An 18,900-nucleotide genomic window follows, 5' to 3' on the forward strand; every position below is an offset into this window, starting at 1 on the left:
AGATGTCATACTTGTGGAAAAATCTAGAATGATACTTGTGGAAGTTTGGACAATCGCCGGGGGGAGATTATGCGATGAGCTCTAGTGCAGGAATGACATGCAAAAGTGACATATATGGGGCATGGCCATGTCATGTGGGGAGGCCTTCACCTAGCAGTGGATTGCTCATGAGTGATGATAGCATCGCAGAATTGTAATGTGCATTTCCTGCATGCAATAACGATTTACCAAATAACATTAGATTTTTTTTTTACACTTGCATATATTTTATTCCTCAGAATAGTTTTCCTTTTGTGTGTTATACAGCCTAATGAAAGGTCCTTACTATAATGAAGTGTAAAAGCCTACACATAATAGCGTTCTCACGCTCTTCCCTGGTTTAATGATTATTGTTCAATCAAAACATTACGGCGCATGCCCCATCCCCACTCATCCCGTCAATCAAACTGGAAGCCACGCCCATCATCACGCCTCTATCCCCGCCTACCGCTCACACTCTCCCCCCCAACCCCCACCTTCATCTCCCCCACCCCGCCAACCAAAATCCAATCAGCATCTCGTCCTTCGCTGACGTCACCACCCAATCTCCGCCCCCTCATCACCCACGGCAACGCCGTCATTGTCCAATCGAAAGCGCGCGCTTCTCTTGCAACACTCCAGGGTTCCCCCTCCCTCCTTCCCGATTCCCGGGCGGGACGATGACGTAATCGCGCAGACTCCGCCTCTCTCTAGCTAAGCCCCGCCTTTGATAGGCCCCCTTTAAGAAGCCCCTCCCCCCTCAATTAAAATCTCCGCCCCCGACAGGGTTATGGCCCCGCCTCCCTGGATTATAGCCACGCCCCCCTGGATTATAGCCCCGCCCCCTGGATCATAGCTCCGCCCCCTAGATTGTAGCTCCGCCCCTTGGATTATAGCCCCACCCCCTCGCGTGAAGCACGCGCCTCGGTGTGCAGAGGCAACATGGCGGACGCGAGCTTCACGCTGTTGGACGAAGCGGCCACCACCACTGCAGGTCGGTTTCTTATCCCCATGCTGCTCCCCTCCCCTCCCACTTCCCTTTTCCTCTCTCTCGCTTCTTAAAAAAATACCTCGGCGCGATTGCTATCGTTGTTGTCAACAACAACAAGCAGGGCCGGGCACTCGTGATTATAAGTGTTGTTAACTTCGGCGCGTGGCGGTGTTTGGTGTCAGTGTATTTAATTGCCGATGGGTCCCTCAGCAGCCTCTGGTGCGCACACGTAGTAGCAGTAGTTGGTGGCGGTGGTGGTGGTGGCGGGCTTAGTGCGCCACGCCGCGCTGCGTCTGTCTGGTTGTGTGTGTGTGTGTTGCGTGTGATCTGGTTTGTGTGGGTTGCGTGCGATCTGGTTGCGTGTGTGTGTTGCGTGCGATCTGGTTGTGTGTGTGAGATCTAGTTTGTGTGGGTTGCGTGCGATCTGGTTGTGTGTTGCGTGCGACCTGGTTGCGTGTGTTGCGTGCAACCTAGTTTGTGTGGGTTGCGTGCGACCTGGTTGTGTGTGTTGCGTGCAACCTAGTTTGTGTAGGTTGCGTGCAACCTAGTTTGTGTGGGTTGCGTGCGACCTGGTTGTGTGTGTGTGTGTTGCGTGCGACCTGGTTGCGTGTGTGTGTTGCGTGCGACCTGGTTGTGTGTGTTGCGTGCAACCTAGTTTGCGTGTGTTGCGTGCGACCTGGTTGCGTGCGTGTGTTGCGTGCGACCTGGTTGCGTGCGTGTGTTGCGTGCGACCTGGTTGCGTGCGTGTGTTGCGTGCGACCTGGTTGCGTGTGTGTGGTTGCGTGCGACCTGGTTGCGTGTGTGTGTGGTTGCGCGCGTTTCGTTCAGCTCCGTCGTCTCCCCGGTCGTCTCACGCTGTCACACTGCTGCGCACATTTTGCTGGGGCTTCCCCCGTAAGTCTGTGTTACTCTTATTTTTTGCAACTCGTGTTTTTAATTGTCCGACGTAGCGCTATTTAAGCCGGCTTCCTACGGGCTCGATGATAACAACAACAACAATCAATTATTCTGTCGGCAATAACAGCGACGGATCACGTTTATGCGGTATAAGACAGCGCAAATTGTTTTCACTTCCTTAAAGCTTAATTGAAGCTTGCGCACTCGACGCAAGCTTTCGTTTTCGTGAAATTAAATTAACACAAAATTATTGTTGTCGCTACTAAATTTTTTAAATCAACACACCGCCGCCGCCTCACGCACGTACGGTACGTTTGTTGTATAATTTAATACGCAATTAGAGATGTCGTGCTTTTTGAGCCCTGTGCCGTGTTAGGTGTTTTAAATTACACCGAACTCTAGTTCGTCACATGATCCGCCGATGCACAATTCGATTGTTTAGATGGAATTAATTTGGTTATTTTTGTTTTGTACTGTTGTTGTTTTTGTTTTTTCTGTTTTGTACCGACGCTATTTATTCAGGCGCGCCAGTGTATGCGTGCATAAGAGAGTTTCTTGCATGCCTCACGTTGACCTAAATTTAATGGCTTAAAGAGAAGGTGTCTTCTTGAGTTTGGTGCGACAAGATGTAGGTTTTGACAACGTACAGCCCCTTGGCACCATCCTCGATCAAAGTATATGCACTTTGAATATTTATTGAAGACGCATTTTGCATCATCTCTGTGCACTTGATTGGGAGTCTTTTTATTTCTCAAAGCCAAAATAATCTTAACAGTCATGCCTCCGCTTTAATTGGCATTTCGGTGGAAAGGCGACACTGAAACGACACGCTTCTATGGCAGAGACAAGTCTAATAGAGAATAACACTGCTCCAGCAGCATCAATATGTGTAGCCGCACTAGGAGGTAGGTGCTCGTGTTGAAGCTTCTGAAGCTATGATGATCATCGTAATGCGTGTGAGTTGACTTGCGTGGGATTTAAACTCAAACTCTAATGAATGGGAGCCCTGCTGAGCTGTACACCAACCATGGTAAAAGCCCAAAAGCTGATGAGGGGACCGTGCCTGATTGATTATTTAGCCGTGCATTCTGACTAGGGACCAATTTTGGTCTGGTAAAGCAGTGCATGCAACGTGGGTTTGTTGACTAATTCGAATTTGCTGAAAGGACGTTCACAGGGCATATGGAGCGATGAAATCAACTGATGTGTAGGTGCAGGGCGGTGGGAGGTTATTATTCTTATAACTTGACTGGATCATGAGAGAAGACGATGGCTTTGGAACAGGCCTTCATCCGGCGGTAGATTGATCATGGTTGATTGACGTTCAAGTGTCGGTGATCATGTGTGGAAGCCATGGGGGTGTGGTGCTCCAACTCACCATTTCTGCCCTCACTTTGACAATGTCGGGGCCACGCTATCGTGCAAGTTATGATCGCAGCAATCACGGTCATCATTGGCAATACACTCGCGGTGTATAATCTGCCCAGGGCGCAGGTGGATTGCTGGCACAACGAATCCCAGTCACTCGGGAACTGACCATGGGGTTGGTTGTTCCTCCTGAGAGATGTATGCCTGTTGGCAGTGCAGACCCTACGATTCGGTGGAGCGGGCATCACAATGACACCTGAGGGCCGCTTCTCCATCGGCATGTAATTCACTCCTGCACTCTGTTAAGCATTGGACAAGGGAAGGTTGGTGGGATTGTACCCCCCCCCCTAGCCTGCCGTGACAGTTTTTAGTAATAAATCAAGTGGCACTGTAAATCACATAAGCGCCCTTCATTAAGTGCTGCGGTGTTGCAGTGTTTTACATTCGAAGCGGTTCTATTTCACTGCAGAGTAAGGTTTTGTGAAATTTCTTTCGATAGTGCTCTCCAGCAATAACATAATAATTAAGCAAAGTTAAACAAAAACCTGTTTGCATATGGGAAATTTCTCCAAAAGTATGTACGTGTGTGATTATAGTGAACATAAAACAAACGGGGCATGTGTGAAGATTCATCAGACTGCAGTTATTCATCGAATCTCCTGGGTGGGCCCCAACATCTCACGACGTTCCCCCACTCCCGTATCGGGAATTTCATCTCAGGGCTATCATCGCCATTCAATTATTCAAAACGATGCAGTGAACGCGTCCGTGACAGATGAACAATTTGTAGCTGTTGATGGTCGGGCCCTGCTGAGGGGTTTACGTGCGACCCCCCCCCCACACTCAGTTATTCGGGCGGTCTCTGCAGGAGGCGATGCTCGTCAATTCACTTGTGTTTGCACAAGCAGATGGACTTGGGTCATTAAACACTCTGGTGGCCGAGAGAACAACGAGACCAGCACTGTGTTTCAGTGGCACATCTATGCTCCCTAAATTATTTATGTAAGAGTTGGGTTTTTTCTTTCATTTTAAGTGTCGCTGCTTTTGTGCCACAATTTGAATGTCACTTTGCATGATGAAGACGGTTGCTGCTTTCCTTTGGTCAATTATCACAGCGTGTGCATTTTTGGGACTTGGGAATTTGCATATTATCTTATTTTGAGGTGGGGAGGTGGAGGGGAATCGCGCACCAATTTGCACAAGAACACTGAGACTTGGCACGAACGTGCATTGCATTTGCACCAACTTTGAAATTAAAATTCTAATAAGGCTGCATGGACATTTTTTTGTATTTTAATTTAGCAGGTAATCAGTATTAACCAATAAAGTGAATTGCATGTTGCTATGAGCGTTTAACATGTAAACTAAATAATACATTTGATTAAGGAATCAAAAGGAGAGCTTACATTGTGATGAATTGCTGAGCACCTTTTCGCAGTCTCACTTGCCCGTAGCTTATGCATTTGTTTCAGCCCAAGGTCATGACCTTACACTTCTGCTCACATGTAATGATGTGCCTTGCACATTTGCCATGTCAGGATATTTTTTCACTCTGTTATCAAGCTTGTCAACAACTCCAACAAAGGCTTTTAAATTATTCACATATTTAATGAGTGCATATGTTTTACTTTCTTTGCACATAATTGGTTTAAGAAATCGGTAAAACAAAAAAACCCAACTATAATTTAATGTTTATTACTCATATTCTCTAAATTGCACTTAACAATCTTGATTTGAAGCTCGTGACTGCAGGACTCCATACTCTTTGGTTATTTCGGTTAAGTCACGTAGGTTGAGCAATAATAGATCACGACGTTTCGATCGCAACACAAGCAATCGTCATCAGTTTTTTCTTGCTGTGGTTGTCCCACCTGATGACCATTGCTTGTGTTGCGATCGAAACGTCGTGATCTATTATTTTACACACTTAACAACTTCTAATTTTTTTTTATCGTATCAGGATGATTGTGCACCAAGTTTATTTAATTGTGCAAACTCTTCCAATATCAGCTTTTTGGACTGACTGCCCGTAGTGCAATTAATAATCTTAGCCTTTTCCATTTCATGCTGCTGTTACGTGACAGTTGATACACTTCATTGTGTATGCTTTTGTATTGCTATTTTTCTTATCATATTTGGGGATACCTCCATGGTCTAATCACACACTGAACTTGCAAACCAGAGGGTGCTGGCTTGATCTCCTAGCGCGACATTTGAAACACTGGGCAAATTTCTTAAATCCCCCCTCTGTGAACGCGTGATGTTGATTCTAAATGCGGAGGGGGGAAAAACTCTCAGGACCCAGAGAAAATTCCCACATCGACCACGGGGAGACGGAGAGACACGCAAACTCCCAAATATACAACAGCAGCGTCAGGGTCGGGATCGAACCCTGGACCTCCTGCATAGCAGGCGAGGGAGTTGACATCTCACAACCACGGGTCTATGGGTAGTGTTAGTCGATGGGCAGTATGTATGTTGAACTTCTTTTGCACCGTACGTAGCCAACCGTGCTACTCGGAAGTGGGGGGGAAAGGACAACAAACTTAAACACAAAAAGCAGATATAAAAAAACGAGTTTTAAATCTAGATATAAAAGTGCAAAGCTTCAGTTGTTTCTTAATATCGGAAGGAAGAGCGTTCCAGGTGACCGCAGAAGCGCTACCTGAGAGCGCTCGATGCAATGTCCACTGTCTTAGTTCGATGGCCAGCCAAGAGCTGCCTCTGTCTGCCCAGCAGCTATAAATTAGTACACTTGCAGTTAGTCGCATGACAGGTTGTGTGTGGTGGGGTAAAGTGTGAGTACTCCAACCTCTTCCAACACTTGTGACCAGCGTGGAAACAACTCGGCGAATATGCTCTCTTTGAGAGGCTCTCTAGAATTCCTTCTATTGGGGGGCTCTTCCACCAGCCACGACATAACCAAGATATTGCAGGGCTGCACTTTTACCTTTGAGTATAATATTTGACGGAAGCGTTGAACCAACACGGGGACTGTTGTTGATGCAGTTACATCCTCCAAAAATCGGTTGGGTTGGTTGATGAGAGGCAACGGCATTGCAATGTGGTGTTTACTAAAGACACTGCAATTAGGAAGCATTTGTATGCGTGCAATGCTCCTCTACCAAATGCCTTGCGTGCCCGTGACAAAAAATCGTGTAAAAACCTGCGTGCCTGTGTTTAGACACTGCTTTATATTTAGTGCAAGGGGTGAAGCTAAAAATGTCATGACGATAACATTCCATATGGCCCCCTGAATTTCAGGTGTTTTGGTTGATTAGCGAATTGCTCATGAGGCATAAATAATAGTGTGCTGTAGAAGTGTTACATGTTTTGCGTTGCATTTTCGTGGAAGAGTTGCGACGTGTTGATTGATGTGCCTCTTGGCTGTTTTGTATGCGTTTCATAATGAACCACTCATATGAGCCGAGTCATTCCTTTAAACTGTGTTAACGAAGCATTACCATATTTCTACTTACAGGTACAGTATGCTGTTTATAGTGCGATTGATGCTGTATGTTGTTTATAGTTACGTTTGTACGCTGAGCCTTCTTGTACATGTGCAGCCTTTTTGCAAATCCACTGCTGGATGATGCCTGTTGATGCCGTGTGGGCTGTGGGGTTTATTTGACCATACTTTAACGTGCTGGTCAGTGCAAATTGGTGAAGGTGATGAGCATTTGGAGCATAGCACAGTGCAATGAAATCTGTTGTTGCACTGCCCTCTGAAGCATTGCTCTGATGCACCCTCTAACACACGTTTTGTGCATTGTGGTTACCCATCTAACGACTATCCACACTCAACCCTGCTTAGCTTATGAGATATGAAGAGATTGGGCACATTCCAGGTGGGTTGGTCATAGGCTCAGCCTTCTTTAGATGCCCTTTATTAACCTGGCTGAAGACCCATCGGAATCAATTACTTCTTTCGTAAGGGAGATCTTATGAGAATGTAAATTGGGGGGTGTAACGATTATTCCCTCTTGAGATTCAATGAGTTATTGCAATCCAGGGCCATGGTTAAATTGAAGAATCGATTCCTTTTTTAACATTTAATTGAATGTGATAATAATAGCGACCTCTAGTGGCCCAGGGGTCACGTGTACCCCATTACGTACAACATATATGAATTAACAAAAACATTGATTCTTACACACGGGATTCGGTGCATGTATCATGATCTTGAAGAATTGGAATTAATTAATGGATATATACATTGTTATGACCGACGCAGAATGATATAACTGTTATCTGGGTGTCAACTGCCATAGAATAAACCAGGTTCTCAAGTGTTGTGAGTTGACAATCTCCGTCTGATCACCAATAACTGCACAAAAAATGTAATCATATTAAAGTTGTCTGAATTTGAATTTATTCTAAATTTGGAGTTTTCGTGACTGTAAGGATCCATAGTCTTTGGTTTTTTCGGTAAAGTCACGTAGGTAAAAAATATAAAATAAATATAAATGAAAACAAATAAATTAAATCACGACGTTTCGGAAGCAACACACACCTGATGACGGTTGCTTGTGTTGCTTCCGAAACATCGTGATTTAATTTATTTGTTTTCATTTTAATATATTTTATATTTTTTACCTACGTGACTTTACCGAAAAAAAAAATAATATGGATAAATTACATTTCTGACAATTAACAATGTTTTTTTTGCTATGCAAAGAATATTTCTCTGCACAATATTCCTTTGTTACTCACTCGGGATACGTTCCGGAGATGTTCAAGAATAGCAAATTCTGCGGATGATAATAATATTGCCTTTTTTAATGAATCACCTTAAATAAATATGTAAATGATTTGTTAAATACATAACAAATATAATAACACCTTTTTATCTCATCACTTTATTTCTCATCACGTTACCTCTCATCACTTTATCTCATCACTTTCTCGATGCAGTCGTGTAGAGTTCCAGATGCGATTTGCGGATAGGAAGTTTGTAAATAGCGAGGGAATACTCTATCAGTACATGTTGAAAAGTACATGCCCTAGTGTGCATAACAAAACACTTGGAAAATATTCAGTCGCTGTTCTATGATGATATTGCCTCTTGCAGTCCATTCTCTAACATGGAGTGATGCACTGCAGTGCAAGAGTTCCCAATGGAATCTTCGTGGTATGAGATGATGTTAATAGCACATCGATTCATCAGTTAATATATCTATATTATGTAGGCTCTCGATACATGCATTGAATTCATTCATGTTTAAGATTCGAATACGTCGAATGTAATGAGTTGGCATGACTTCTGCAGTCACTAGATGTCGTTACATTCAATGACAATTATAAAAAAAATGAGATCATTTATTGGTGGATAGAATCGATATCCCAAATCATGGGTTTCTGGGTGGACAATGTGTCTGTTTTTAGGGTAAGCATTGGGCAAGCATTTTTTCCATTTTTAGAAAACAAATTGTTGGCATTTAACATGTTGCATTGCACGTTACAACCCCCCCTTATGGACACCACAAAAAGTGTTGCCAGGGTTGGTCATTAGGTTGTTAAGAATGTGGCTCAGGGTGATGTTGAATGAATGTTGACCGTCCTTCCTTTGTTCTTTTGCGAAACGAGATGTAGGCTTTGATTGGTTTCATTGATGATCCTTTATTATAATAATTGATTTAAAGATGATGATTGTTGTTGCTGTGGTTACAAGACATCCGGCTCTTTATCGTTCTATAGAGGAATGCATGCGAGTGACAAGCATTGTATTCACGCTTTGGAGTCATTTAATGTTATTGAACGTTTGGCAACTTTAAAAAGACCTTGCGAAGGAGTTATTGAAATACTTAAATTAACATTGGCGAAACAAAGTAGCATTTTAGAAGGCTGTGCTGTAATCCATAAATGATTTCATTTCTGTTACCGCGTGTGCTTGAATAGCAATATTGAAATAAAATATAGCCAATTTGAAGTGTTTGATTCTCATCGGAAGGTGATTCCGACACATCCAACACTTTTGTCTTGCGGTGAAAAAGGATCGTAAAACAGTGGAACAGAAAACCTAATAGACTGCCTCACCTGAAGACATTCTCCACTCCACTGACAAGCAATTTGACAGCTGGATGAAGTAAATGTGTGATCATTTATACAGAATGTACCCAAGACATTGCATGTTTCTCAAGTCCAACTAAATGTTTTCCGAAGAGTCGCACTCATTAATACAAATACGGTTCATCTTTCGAAAAGGGATAAATATTTGATCAGCCACTCTAGTCAGCATAGCAATGTATTAATTGCACGTTACTTTTAATAATATTTAATCTTTAATTCCAGATTAAGAAATCATATAAAATGTTTAAGCATTTATAATTGGTGTTTAACTATAGATTTTGCCAATAATTCGCTTTGAGACTTAGAAGCTTGTGGATCTGTTTATCAAGAGAAATGTAAGCTGGTGGGCCCAGGTTGTTTAGTGTATTTGGAGTTTTTAGTATTTGGCTGCGATACATTTCCACATGATAAGCCACTTGGTTGAGGTATCATTTTTTAAAGGGCTGTATAGCTCAGTGGGCCTTACCTAGTAGCATAAGTAAGTTATTTTTAAATAGCTAAATAAAACTACATCAATGGTAATACTGTCAATGTTTATTCGTCTGGCCCCTGTAGTGAAGCTGTTATATTCATATAATAAACACCTACAGTTGAAGTTTTCGTGACTGCAATGATCCATACTCTTTGATTCTTTCGGTAAAGTCACATAGATGGAAAAAAAAGAATAATAAAAATAATAAAATGAAAATAACTAAATTAAATCACGACGTTTCGGAAGCAACACAAGCTTCCGTCATCAGGTGGAACATCCACAGGAAGATTACTGTAGTGATTTAATTTAGTTATTTTAATTTTATTATTTGTATTATTATTTTTCTTTTTCATCTACGTGACTTTACCGAAAGAACCAAAAAGTAATAAACACTTGTGCACATTGGGCGACTTTTAATTGCCCCAGTGATTGCACAGATAAAAATTGCATATTGGAATGCAGTCGGATTTTTTACTTTTTGATTAGCAATAGCTGGGTTGCTGAACATTGCAGAAATTAGTATGCCACTTGATAATGCTGGGAAGGCTTTTATAACGATTCACTTCCTTTGGCGTGATTCGGTGGCATTGTAACGATTTGGGGTTACGATTTAACTTCCAATATTCTGTATTTATTTTGTCTAGTTTTACTCTTTCCATTGTAAGTCTCTAGTTTGTACAGTCTTCGTTTGTAATGTCTTGTTTGCTGCATTAGCCGCAATCTAAAACATGCATGAACTCAACATATAATTAGCATGACATGTAAACAAATAATTCTTACACGCACAATTCAGTGCATGTATTGTGTGTATTTTCATTTCTGAATAATTGCGTGACTAAAGTCAACATTGTGGGTTTTATGCCTGGTTAGACGGATAGTATAGCCGTTTGTTAATGTACTGCTGTAGGAAAGCCTCCCCATGCAGTGTCGGTTATGGGTTTTATTTGTGTCTTACTTCCCCACACGAGTGAGTGCAAGTTGTTAAAGGGAGTGGTGGTCTGGGGGGGCACCAGGATTCGTTTGGATATCACGTGCCACTGATCTTATCTGTGGCCAGGAATCGAACTCAGCTCTCTGGCTGCATATCGCAGGATGTGAACTGTTGGGCAAAACTGCTGTACCCGTATTCCTGGTTAAATGCTTGGAACTGTTCTGACAAGTTTCTTTCAAACGGCTTTTGCTCACCCAATGGTGAAGTGGGGATGTGCGGCAATCAGGCGCATTTGCACATCGCTTGTTGTAGGCTGTCTTGTGGGTGTATAGCCCCCCCCCTACCCCCATACACTCATGGTGTGTCGATCCACCAGCACGACCAAGTAGAGAGGAATTGAAAGGAGAGATCTGATTTTTATTAGAAGGCCTGTCACTTGTATGGGGCATGTGGGACTGTGTGTGTTGGAGGATTGGTGGTGTAGCGGTTAGCACACTGCGCTACGAACCCGGCGACTCAAGTTCGATTCCCGCTTACAGCCAACACCAGTAATAGCGATTATCTGAACCGTACTCTTAGGTTTTTTCGGTGAAGTCACGTAGGTCAAAAATAAAATTAAAAGTTAATAAAAGTAATAATGGAAATAAAATAAAATAATAAATCACGACGTTTCGGAGGCAACACAAGTCTCCGTCATCAGGTGGGACCGTCACAGCTAAAATTACTGCATCAAGTGAGGAAAATTCCCCTAGGTTGACTCAGCCTTAAATTAATGTTTGGTGTGGTGTCTAAACTTCGCCACTGGGAAGACAAAGGCGGCCATGTGTGGTGCTGGCCATCCACCCGCTCGTGTGCCGTGCCAGCCTTCATAGGTGATGCTCGCTAATAGCACTTGTCTCAGCTGTCTGTTAAAGGCTATATGGGGGATTGGTTCATTATGCGATTGCATGAAGCATTTTCTTAAAAGTGTTTTAAGTTTATTATTCTATCCTATTGAATGAAAATGCATATTCAGCAGAGTACCTGATGTCTGGTGTTTATGCCTGCAACATATCCATAATTCATTAGAGTATGGTGTTGTAAAACCCACTTTTTACAACCATTCATACACAGGATGGCTGTGTTGCCATAGCATGTATAATACATTCGACCCCCGCTGTTGCAGACTAATTGAGATCAGGCCTATTTTGGATCCAAAATTTGGATGAGCAAAAAATGTTTGAAGGAAATTTGCAGTGTGGTGCCCAAGCAAAAGAGATACGCGGGCCAGCATACATGCTGTGCTATTTTACCACCACTTACGGGTTCACTAGTGTGTGCGCTGTACACACACACAAAAAAACTCAGCGGGAGCCCATTGGTTGTCGATCCCCATGCACTTGTGTGCCAGTTTTTGCGATGAGAGTGACACATCTCATGTAGAAGCCCTATGTCCAGTCGGTTAACAAGGGGGGTGAGGGGTGATTTTTGAGCACTATAAAGGGGCTGAAGATTTCATTAAGAGGTGTGAAAAAAAGGCTTATTGGGTATTTGACTTAGCAAAGGGTCCTTGTAGGATCTGCACGATAAGCACTCAATTTTAGTTTGGTTCAATACACCAATAAAGCGCCTGCAGTTGTGCAATTTGTCCACGCTGCACCATTCATCGTGAGTCTGTCTGAAAGGGACCATGGAGTCAAATTCATAGCAGAATCGCCTCGGCAGCGATACTCATTCGAAAGACATTTGAGAGGCACCGAGTTTGTTGCGTACGTAACTTGATAAGATTAGTCATTTTGCGGCAATGCAAGAGGTCTATTGCACGCACAGTTGAAGAAAATACAGAGCTGAGTTACTTTCTCTAAAACATTAGGCTTAGCATTTTCTGCATAGTTCAGAAATACAAAGGGCATTAAGCAGCATGTTGTGTAAAAAGTGGCCCTCCACTTATTACTTTAATCTTGGGAAAGAGTGCCGACAATCAATGTGCTCGCAAAGTTCCAGTGCCGCTGAGAGTTTGTGTTCAATCCAGGTGGACATCTGAAACGAACCATGTTCTCAATGTCTAGTTAGTTGGTGCTTTCAGCCAGGCCACCAACAATTGTTCAAATTGAGATTTCATTTACGAAAAAACATGAAAAGATTCAAACGGGACCCCCCCCCCCCCCCCTATGAATCAGTACAAAATTGAATGTGTAAAGCATCCGAGTTAAATTTTATCTGAAGAAACTCTGCAGCTGCCTGGGCACAGCATCAGCCTGGGGGGGATGCAAGAATGTATACAAATTGGTTACTTGTTTTGTACAAAACATAACATTTCAATGCTGTAAATATATATTTTACACTGCCACAAGTACCCTTTGGTTATTCTTATTTTTTTCACCTCCGTGACTTTACCGAAAGAACCCAAGAGTATGGATCCTTGCAGTCACGAAAACTTCAAATCTAGAACTGCCACAAGTGTCAGATTTAACACCTGTTCTCTTTACCAGTCTCCTATATGTATGAATGTCTGATTTAAAGTGGAAGAGTGTGTGTGTGTGCGTGGCAATTTACACCTTTTCTCTACGGTATCCATTTCGGGCACGTGTCTATGCAAACACAAAGGAAACACAGTTGAGTGTTAAAAATAGATATCTTCACATCACCAGGGCTTTTGTTAACATCGCTGTTTTTCCATTGTTAATAAGACCCTTACAATAAGACGAGACATTGATTAAATTTGGTTGTGAGTAAAAGTTGATGGCATTACCCAATTGAGAGTCAGAAAATATCCGTTAATTTCGATGGTACGCTAAATATATTTTGGCACTGTATAGCAGTTGTTAAGTGCAAATATGGTGACTATTTGCACTAACGACTCCAATCTTTTGTGCTTGAATTAAGACTTACAATCTGCATCATTGGTAAGCTCTCTGATTCAGAGGGCATGTTTGCACCATACAGTTCATGGGAAGTGAACCAAATGTCATACATAAGACTGATGAAATGTGATGCTCCAAACAATCACCCTCTAAATGTAATAAAGGGATGAAGATGTGCATTGGTATTAAATGAAAGGCCGGTCTTTAATTTGTATACAATTATGAGCACAAAAAATAACCGCTCTCTTCCGAGTGCCAGGTATGAAAACAGTCTTGTGCAAAATGTCTGCATGACTGGACCTGTTTAGCACTAAATGCAGCTTTGTTTCGGAATTTGCATTGCTGATATTTCATTACATTGGCACCAGTTTTTTTTCATGTTGTGTACTTTACATATATATGCGCATGGCCATATAATTGTATTGAAGCATTTGCAGACGTTTTTTCACGTTACTTCTCTGCTTGTAAAAATGGATTTCTCACTGTGCTATACAGCAGGTGCTCATTAAAAAAAAGTTGACATGCATTTCCTGCTTGTGATAGGAACACTTTTGACAGCCTGAAAGTTTTAATTATATAACATCCAGACGCCTCCACCATATGTGAAGCTTCGCCCGTGCTTAGCCACCAGAGAGAGACATTAATGGCTCAATCAAGAGAAACTCTACAAACTAAAATAATACAATTCTTTCATTTTAAACCCCCCGTCGAGGATGCCAAAGCCAACCGTGTTTTATCCCACGAGACCTCTGCGCCCCTTGACGGCCGCCCGAAATTGGCTGGCCATCGAACACAATCAGTCACTGCATAACGCGCTTTTCAGATGCCCTTCTGCAGCCGTCTGGAACGCTCTTCCTTCCGTGTAGCATCGGGCTTCCACCTACAGTAGAACTCCTCTTATCCACGATACTCTTACCCATCACTTCTATTATCCGCGGCAGCTGTAGGGTCCACAAACTCCTGTTTTCCGCAGTCCCATTTATTCCTATTATCTGCAGTTCTCTGCAATTTTACCCATGCTGCATAGCGAAACGGCTTCCAAATACTCGCGGGTTCTCTGGCAATAAGAGAAGTTGCGCGGTAATTTACTCCTTATACCACGAAACAACACAGACATGAATACCCTCACAGAGACACGTCGAACCAAAGGCAAATACGGAGACCCAGAGAGGCACAAAAACGCCATGAAGACAAACATACAAAACTACAAAAGAGGAAGGCAGATACACAAAGACACTGAGAAAGAAGACAGAGGCGTAGAGACAGGGAAGCACTCACCCTCGTCTCTAGGTGGGCTTGGGCGAACACAACACTAGCCATTAAAACCGACAGTACACGAATTGAGAAATCATGTACAGGATCACCTACACCTTTGAGTGTCTTTATCTCTTTCCACGTTAACTTGTGCATGTATCTCTCCGTGTGCATTTCTTTACCTCCGTGTCTGTTGCTTAAAAAGAGATACTAAGAGACACCTGTCTGGTTTGTGTCTCGGTCTTTGTATGTCTGTGTGTGTATTTCTTGTATTTCTCTGTGTATCTGTGTCTCCGTGTTATTGTGCGTTTGTGTGTAGCTGTGTGTCTACGTATCTGTCTGGGTTGCGTACACAGAGACAGACAATTTTGTTTCGACACACCACGTGTGTTTACACTCGTGTGCAAGCTGCGTGGCAAATTCATCCTATTACCTGCTGGGCTATCCACGAATGTTCATCCCGTGGATGAGAGGAGTTAAATTGCGGATAACCGTGAAAATATAAGGATCTGCAATATTGGTTGCCCATATCACCACAGATAAGAGGAGTTCTGTATAATTACACATACCTGGGCGAGCTGTTTCACTCCCTGCTCAAGCATTTCTATGTCCCTGTGTAGGCACTTTGTCCCAATCCTTTGTTGATCTCACAACACACTTTGTCTGCTGTGAGAACATTTGCATTGATGTCATAACCTACTTCAGCAAAGGTCATGGCAGAATGCGTGCCTACAGGAGGATCATATTGCCAGAGGGTGCCCTCTAAGCACTGAGAATTTTTCTCACTGGCTTTCCGGTCGGACAGGATTCCTTTTATCAGTCTTGAGGCAGTCGCCCAAGCCATGGTCATCGATGCAGAGATCGCCAAGGGGCCAAAGAAGGCTTTCTTCCGTGCCCCCCCTGTCCTTTTGAGGCAGGGCCCAATGGCTTTGTGGCTCCCCTATAGTGCCACGGTGGCGAGATTGTTACCTACCTCGCCTGGTATACAGGAGGTCGCGGGTTCGATCCCGACCCTTACGCCTGTATATTCGGAGTTCGCATGTTCTCCCTCGTGTTCGCGTGGATTTTTTTCCGGGTACTCCGGTTTTTCTCTCCACATTTAGAAACGTTCGTTTCAAGTGTTTGGCTGCTATACATTTCCACGTGATAAGCCGCTTTGTTGAGCTATCATTTGTGGCCAGGTTGCTTCTGAAAAAGAGCTATGTAGCTCAGTGGGCCTTATCTGGTAAATAAAAAAATAGTTTGGTGGTTTTTATCATGGCTGATGATGATATATGTGAGCACATAGCAATCTCTGTAGGAATGTATCGATTTTTAACCAACTGCAGCTTTGCTCTCGCGATTTAGTTATGCATTCGTGGAATGTATACACATGAAACGTGACCCGATTGTGACAACCCCACTGCCTGCAGCAGCTCAATTCCTGGCCGACTGCTTTCTCCTGTCCTCTAGAAATTAGCCAAACCAATCACGGGTGTTGTATTGGTAACAGAGGTGAGTATGGAAGCACACAATTGATTATTTGGTTGGGCAGGCAGAGGAAATTGAGTTTCAAGGTACGTTGAATGGGAATACATTATTGCCACTATGCTGCAGCTGGCAAGTCCTATGATTGCCAAGAAATCCCGTGGCTGTTTAGCATTGTGTGATACTACTACGTCAGCGTTTTACTGAGATGCCGTTGTACATATTCATTTATTTGATAATATATAAAGGGGGAGTGGCGGCGCAATGGTTTGCAAACTGTTCTACAAGCCCAGATAAGTTTCCCAGCCACGGCTATACGTTGCTGCCGAGTGATCATTCAACCAGTCCCCCTGAGTCTCTTCTTTCACCAACTCGTACCGACCAGCATTGCTGTTGACTTTCTGTCTGAATCTGAAGACTTTTCTTCAATTTATTTTCCCATGCCTCCGAATGTCCTTTTGAAGTTCAATTTGTGCACCTTATGAATTTAATTATGAATGAATGACTAAAATGTTGTCAAACCCCCATTGCTGACATAGTGTGGGAAGCCTTCATTCAGAAGTGGAAGAAAAGATCTGAACGTTTTTATTATTACCTTGTAATTAAAACTTATAACAGTTTCCCCATTTATTTTGCAGCAATGTTTGAAATTAAATTCCTCTTTTTTCCTTGCTGCTCACAAAGACATGTTTTTGTTACGCTAGAATGTCTTTCATTATGAGTTTAATATGTAGGCTTTCCCAACCAATATCCATAATATAGGTTTTTTGGGGTTTTATCGTGCAAAGATAAATGTGTCGTTAAACCCGCCACCACCACCCAGATTATAAATGTTGTGGATTTACTCTCCAACACACCGGTGTGCTGTACTCGTGTTGAGGATTAGTGAGTGACGTCATGTCACGCTCGCCTCCGGTACGGTGACAGGATGTCCCCCTGGGGTATTTAAGGGGGGACCCGTGACGTAAGGGGGGTCGTCGTGGGGGTCCGAGAAAGGTGAATGCTCGGTGTGGGACCCAGGATAGGGGAATCTAACAAGTGGACTAAGAGTGGCTCTGTTCCCGACTGACCAGGGTTGGATCATCCCTTGGCGAGTCTAGGAGAAGAGCCCGGATAGTTAAGGGAGTGTTAGGGATTCCCAGTACCCCTCCCTGGGGTGGGAGAATAGAATAGCCGGGAGTGTAGGTGGGAGCAATAACAAGTTAGGCGTAAGCCTCAAAATAAACCTTGGCGTCAGCCCCTCTGAAGATCCGTCTCCGCGTCATACTTTGCACCACAACACTAGTAACGAATTGGCCACGTTCTCTTTACGTGACAAAACCTCACTAATTGGCTGTGTCGGGTGGTGGCGAGGTTAACGACACATTTATATTTACACGATTTAACCCAAAAACCTATATTATGGTCTTTCATTGTGTAATAGTATTTCTAATCAATTTTTATCTTAATCTTTGTGTTGATGGCAGGTTTTTAACATAAGCTTTCACGACCAATATCCATAATAAAGGATTTTCTTTTACGTGATCTAACCGAAAAAAACTTTTATGATGAATGACAGCAGGTTGTGATGTGAGACGTTTTGACCAATTGTTTGGTATTTACTTTATTGTTTTGTGACCTTGGTCTCTCTGGGTCACAAATTTAGAGTAGTTGGCTGCTATACATCTGCACATGATAAGCCACGTCATTGATGGTCATTATTTTGTGGGGTTGTATAAAATGTCGCATCCCCGCTGCATCAATACACTCCTGCGAGTGTAATTTCTTTCGAGGGTAGGATTCCTATTCGTGATCAGAGCCAGTGTCACTGAGACTCGCGGTTCACGTCCATAGGCCACACAGGCATACACACAAATGATGTTAAGTGGTGAGTTTGTTCAGAGGTTATCCTCCCAATTACTGCTTGACTGCAGGAACGAATATTAATTTGAAAATAAAGTTTTAAAATTGTAAATCGCACACGGAGCCCAATGAGTGTAAACAGTGACCTTGGCTGGATACGATGTTTTTTTTTAAATAAATGAATTCGCTGATTCTCAGCGTGTTTGTACGTGGAATAATACCAGAGTGCCTGGAGAAAACCAACGTTGGTTTGACAAGTGCCACATTCTAGAAAGAATGTCTAAATCTGTAGTGGCTTGGGTAGGTTGGGGTCGGTAGATTGCAGCCCATTGGTAGAACAAGTCAGCTTTGGACGGAATATTTGGCTGCTATAAATTTTCACATGATAAACCACGTGGTTGAACTATCATTTGTGGCCAGGTCGCTTCTGAAAAGAGCTATATCGCTCAGTGGACATTACCTGGTAAAATAAAAACAGTTTAAAATGAACTCTCACTGTAAGGATAACTTGGAAGTGTGATTATAAGTTATCCTTACAGCTTGAAAACCATGCATACAATTCATCGGGAACATGTACATGTGTTAATGTAAAACCAGAGCCCTAAAATTAATTCCAACACACCATATGTACATTTAACACGTATTAGAAGTGCAGTTTTCCGAGTTTATCTACTTGTGAATGCACACTGCTGCTGACATCTTCAGGAGGTGAATTAGCTCAATTCCTGAAGATGGAAAGCCCTGCGTT

General features: G+C 42.9%; 1 protein-coding gene across 1 annotated transcript in view; it reads left to right on the forward strand.

Moving 5' to 3' along the window:
• Positions 1-916: 916 nt before the first annotated feature.
• Positions 917-18,900, forward strand: part of LOC144943458 (double-stranded RNA-specific editase 1-like) — a 109,436-nt gene continuing 91,452 nt past the window's right edge. The window contains exon 1 of the mRNA XM_078870894.1: positions 917-1,012. Coding sequence (XP_078727020.1) covers positions 961-1,012 — 52 coding nt within the window. The 5' untranslated portion in view covers positions 917-960. The remainder of the gene's footprint in view (positions 1,013-18,900) is intronic.

The sequence above is a fragment of the Lampetra fluviatilis genome, chromosome 31, assembly GCF_964198595.1.
Source record: "Lampetra fluviatilis chromosome 31, kcLamFluv1.1, whole genome shotgun sequence".
NCBI lineage: Eukaryota > Metazoa > Chordata > Hyperoartia > Petromyzontiformes > Petromyzontidae > Lampetra > Lampetra fluviatilis.